The 5,578-nt window shown below is 36.6% G+C and overlaps 1 protein-coding gene across 2 annotated transcripts; it reads left to right on the top strand.

The window, feature by feature from the left end:
• On the top strand, positions 467–4,851 carry LOC109236222 (BTB/POZ domain-containing protein At5g03250-like). 2 transcript variants are annotated; one of them, XM_019402418.1, is made up of 5 exons: positions 467–599; positions 1,971–2,040; positions 2,597–3,805; positions 4,116–4,232; positions 4,326–4,851. In XM_019402418.1, the coding sequence occupies exons 1-5, from the start codon at positions 541–543 to the stop codon at positions 4,572–4,574; spliced, it is 1,704 nt and encodes a 567-aa protein (XP_019257963.1). In that variant the 5' UTR covers positions 467–540; the 3' UTR covers positions 4,575–4,851. The 2 variants fall into 2 exon arrangements, with proteins under 2 accessions (XP_019257963.1, XP_019257962.1); XM_019402417.1 differs by having other exon boundaries at positions 4,116–4,851.

Here is a 5,578-nt window from a genome sequence, read left to right as displayed (position 1 = left end):
ATAGTTGAGTGACTTTCTTGTTACAAATGAAAGGAAAGTGATTTTACTCCATAATTTCACGTAGTTTAGTGACCATCTAAATAATGGTCTCGTCATTCATTATAGACGCCATGTTTCTTATGGAACCAATTTTCATGTTATATGATAATATATGTTTTTTATAACAGCCAAAAAATTCAGAACAAATGAGCTTGTTTATAAAGAGGTTTGATTGTAGCTAGAAAAAGTAAATAGTGAGTTCGATCAACTATTTGGATAAAGATTTCTTAAAGAAATTACTAAAAATGAATTGATTTTGGCACCTAAAGTATAGCACGTAGACCAAATCCACACCTAGTGAGAAGTAGGAGGAGAGTGAGGACATTTTCAACAACTGCTAAAATTCTGAAACCGATTCTCTCTCATTTATTACTTGAGACTCGGGACTCAATTCACTCACAAACTTTACTTCTACTTACAACAACTACACAAAAATTCCTATTTCCTTCTTATTTCTAAGTATAGTGTTTACTGTATTTGTCTTAGTTTCATGCAACCAAAATGGCACTTCTGAAGCTTGGTTCTAAATCAGAAGCATTCTGTTGTGAAGGCCAGACTTGGTAATATTTTGCTGTAATTTATTATGGGGAGTTTTTTGCATTCTCGGTTATATCTAACATCTTCCTCTTTTTCATACCAGTAATATTAGTATGTATTCTTATATTTTTCTATTCTTAGGTTTCGACTACTACATGTTATTTTTTTCGCTTCGATCGATCTTATAATCTTGATGTTGTTACTACTTCTTTTTCGTGGCTTCTACACTTTTGTTTTTTTTTTTCATTACCATTGTGCTTATACGTTACTTGAGCTTAGGGTCCGGTAGAAACAACCTCTCTACTTCCACACTGTAGGGGTAAGGTCAGTGGCAGAACTAAAATTTTCAACAAGGGGTGTCAAAATATAAAAAGATAAATACACCAAAAAGTTTAGGGAAATCAACTTATAGTAAATATACATAAAACATAAAAATTTATCTAGCAATACAATGTAATTTTTCGGCGAAGGGGTGTCGATCCTTGGTTGAATGTGGCTCCGCCACTGGGTAAGATCTGCGTATACATTACCCTTCTCAGACCCCACTATGTCATGGGACTACACTTGGTATATTGTTGTTGTTGTTGGTTATATCTAACATGTTACTCTATCCATCCTTATAATCTGAAATCTTGTTTTTTCTTCACACAACTTAGATGAAATAGCAGGTTCTTCTGTGTTTTCTTAACGTTAGCTTTTAAGAAGTAATTTATGAGGGAAGTATTTTTGTGCTACATGAGCCTATGTGCATAGGTGTTTCAATCCATTCCATTTTATGGAAGGGGAGCCATGGAGCAACAGTCAATATTGTCTCCGTATATGACCTATAGGTCACAGGTTCGAGCCATCGAAGCCACTGATGCTTGCATCAGGATAGGTTGCCTACATTACACCCATTTGGGGAGCGGCACTTCCCGGACCCTGCGTGAACGCGGGATGCTTTGTGTATCGGGCTGCCTTTTTTCAGAGTATGAGAGTCAGATCACTTAATTTTTTATGTGAACATTTCCAGTATTGTACTCATGTTTCTTTTTTCTGTACATAATGTTCTGATTTTTTTGTTATTTCTAGCAGAGTTTAAATAATTGATTAAGTACTCCCAAGTGTGTTATCTAGAATTTGAGTAATAGTATAAAGATTTGAGCTTACATTTGTATTAGCTGAAAAGTGGAAAAAGATACTTATAACATTAGATGTTTGATTTAACTTTCATATATTCTAGTTGAAGAATGAAAAGAATGAAAATTTTGAGGCATTTTGGTTTTGATTATGTACCTAATGTTGATTATATGGATATCTAATTCGTATCCAATAATTTGTCGAACGCCTTTTTTCAGTTGATTTTTCTAACATCAACAGTGAATATATGAAGCTTATGCATAAACTCTGTTCAGGCGTTGTAAATCAGGACTTCCAAGTGATATTACAATTGAAATTGGAGAAATGTCCTTTTATCTACACAAGGTACACTCTTTGATTGCTTATTCTCTTTAAGTTCAATTTTTTTGGGACTGAGGCGTAGTTGTTATTGTTGTTAGCATTTCTCGTAGTATCTTCTTTGCTAATGCACTTAACGCCATTCCGGAAATAGACATATAGTTGTCCCAATTCTTCCCTTTTGTAATCTATGGTTAACTCAAGATGATATTCAGAATCAAAATCTATGGTTAATCTTAGCCTTGGATCTCTATTACTACCTGAGTTTCCCTTCTGTAGTTTTCTTGTTGCATTGTCATTTTGCTATTGTTAATGTTCTTGCCTTCATTATTTTCAATATGGCTTCTTCATTGTTGTTTTTCTTTTCAAACCTGTTGTGAATTGCTTTTCTTGAGTTCGGGGTCTATCGGAAACAACTCTCTACCTCCACAAAGTAGGGGTAAGTTCTGCGCACAAATTACCTTCCCCAGGCCCTAGATTGTAGGAATATACAGGGTATGTCGTTGTTGTTGTTGTTTTTGTTGTTGTTGTTGTTGTATTCACAAACAAAATCTAAAACAGCCACTTAATTGTACTGGTGCAGTTCCCTTTGCTCTCAAGAAGCGGACTTCTAGAAAAGCTTATGAGCGAATCAACGAAAGAGGATGGATCGATATGCGTTCTGCAGCTTACTGATATACCTGGTGGAGCTAAAGCATTTGAGTTAGTAGCCAAATTTTGTTATGGTGTTAGATTTGAACTTACACCTCTAAATGTAGTAAGTCTTAGATGTGCATCTGAGTATTTGCAAATGACCAACGAATATGGGGAAGGAAATCTAGTTACACAAACTGAGGCTTTTCTGAATGATGTATTTGGAAATTGGACAGACACAATAAAAGCACTAGAAACCTGTGAAGAAGTTTTACCACATGCTGAAGAGCTTCATATTGTATCGAGATGCATAAACTCGTTGGCGATGAAAGCTTGTAGCGATTCAAAGTTACTTAATTGGCCTGTAATGGAGAATAGTAATGATAATACTGCAGGTTCTGATGTATGGAATGGTATAAGTACTGGAACGAAGCCACAGCCGATGACTGATGATTGGTGGTACGAAGATGTGTCGTTCCTCAGCTTACCTCTCTATAAACGTTTAATTCAGGCCGTTGAAGCTGGAATAATGAGGCCTGAAAATATATCAGGCGCTCTCGTGTTTTATGCAAAGAAATATATTCCTTTAATGAATAGGCAAGCGAGTTTCAAGGATGCTAGCCATGCTAAATCAGCGTCCACGCCATCAGAGGCAGATCAGAGGGCGCTTCTTGAAGAGATCGTGGAGTTATTACCAAAACAGAAAGGAGTAACGGAAACTAGGTTTCTTCTTAGGCTGCTCCGTACTGCTATGATGTTACAGGTTAGTCCGTCGTGCAGGGAAAATTTGGAAGGAAGAGTCGGGTTGCAATTAGATCAAGCTACACTTGATGATTTGCTAATACCAAATATTGGTTACTCAGTTGAGACTTTATATGATATCGACTGTTTTCAGCGTATTCTGGACCATTTCTTGTTATTAGACCAGGCTTCTGCTGCTGCATCTCCGTGTATAATGGAAGAAAATCAATTGGTGGAAGGTAATCAGTCTTTGGCTTCAATAACAAGGGTGGCAAATCTGGTGGATTCATACCTTTCTGAGGTGGCGCCTGATGTTAATTTCAAGTTTCCGAAATTTCAGTCTCTTGCTGCTGCAATTCCAGATTATGCTAGGCCACTAGCCGATGGTATCTATCGTGCAATCGATATATATTTGAAGGTAACAAAGTAGTTCTTTTAGTTTATGATGATACAGTCAAACATCTCTATAACAGCTTCATTTGTTTCAGATTTTTTTGGTTGTTATAGCGAAGTGCTGTTATAACTTATACAGAATATATATTATAACATAGCATGGAAATTGGTTCCAAAGGGAACTTGGCTTTTATAAAGAATAATTGTTATATAGCGATGCTGTTATAGAGAGGTCTCACTGTAGTATTTACTTAGTTAATGATCTAACATAAGCCAGAAACTTAAAAAAATTACTATGTGAGTTAAGTACTGACCTACAACATTTTCAACTTCAGGCACATCCTTGGCTTACAGATATTGAAAGAGAGCAAATCTGCAGACTAATGAATTGCCAGAAGCTTTCATTAGAAGCGAGCACACACGCTGCTCAAAACGAGAGGCTACCTCTAAGGGTCATCTTTCAAGTCTTATTTTTTGAACAGCTTCGACTACGTACATCCATTTCAGGATGGTTTTTTGTGTCTGATAATCTTGACAATTCACAGAATCTAAGTGGAGCGATCGGACAACATGGTGACAACACTGCACAGGGTAGGGGATCAAGCATTGAGGACATGAGGGGACGTGTTACCGAGCTTGAAAAGGAGTGTAACAACATGAAGGAAGAGTTCCAAAAGCTGGTGAAAACAAAGAGAAGGTGGAATATATTTTGTAGAAGAAAATCTCAGTGTAACTCGAAATCAGGAAAGCCAAGTGAAGCTGCAACATGTCCTACTCTTCCAAAAATTCACTAAGTTCAAAGACTAGTAAGTGTATTGGAGTTGTTTTGTTACAATTTTGGCAATTCTAAAGGGTTTGAATTAGTTTTAGAGTCGTCACCTAACACAGGAAACATGTCGTTTCGACATTTGCCAAGATTTTGATTGTATAGTTTCTGGTGGGGTGGGGATGAGGGGAAGGAAGTGAAAGTTTCTTATGTTTTCTTGAATATCAGAACTTATGAGAATTTATTGCAGAAATTAGACAGTTTAACAAATGAAACACATTGCTATATATCAATAAAATTGCATATCAGAAATGTTGTGAGTTATTACTCTATGAGATGATAACAGGTAATTCATAAGTTGAATGGTAACTCAATGGATTTATAAGATATTTAAGTAGAAATAGTGTCCACTGGTCACTTTTTGGCCCATTGACATGAAACTCCATGATAATGTAATTTCACATGTTAAATTTGGATTCCTTGACAGGGTGATTGACAGGAATGGCCCTTTTAAGGGGCTAGTCTTAGTCGAATGTCCCCATCGTTGGTGATGTTTAAAAAATACCTCCTGAGTCCTGACCATGTGATGACCCAAAAGGTCATCACTTGTTTTAGAAATAAATTTTATGTTGCGAGGCCTTAAAACCTCCTTTTTGTTTCACCTCGATTTGCATGCGCCGTCCGAGCGTGTATCCGGAAAGCCATTATGTGAAAATCTGTAAAAAATGATGAATTTTGCCTTTAAAATGAATTTAGGTTGACTTCGGTCAATATCTTGGGTAAACGGACCCGATCCCGTGATTTGACGGTCCCGGAGGGTCCGTAGGAAAATATAGGACTTGGCGGTTGCCCGGAATCGAATTCCGAGGTCCCAAGCCTGAGATATGAATTTTTAAAGAAAATTATTTTTTGGAATATATATGAGTTTTTGGAAATGAAATATGTTTGAATTTGATGGTATCGGGCCCGTATTTTGGTTCCGGAGCCCGGTACAAGTTTGAAATAATAATTTGGTTGAATCTGAAAAATTTG

The sequence above is a fragment of the Nicotiana attenuata genome, chromosome 12 (genome assembly GCF_001879085.1).
Source record: "Nicotiana attenuata strain UT chromosome 12, NIATTr2, whole genome shotgun sequence".
NCBI lineage: Eukaryota > Viridiplantae > Streptophyta > Magnoliopsida > Solanales > Solanaceae > Nicotiana > Nicotiana attenuata.
This window is presented reverse-complemented; position numbering and strand designations above follow the sequence as displayed.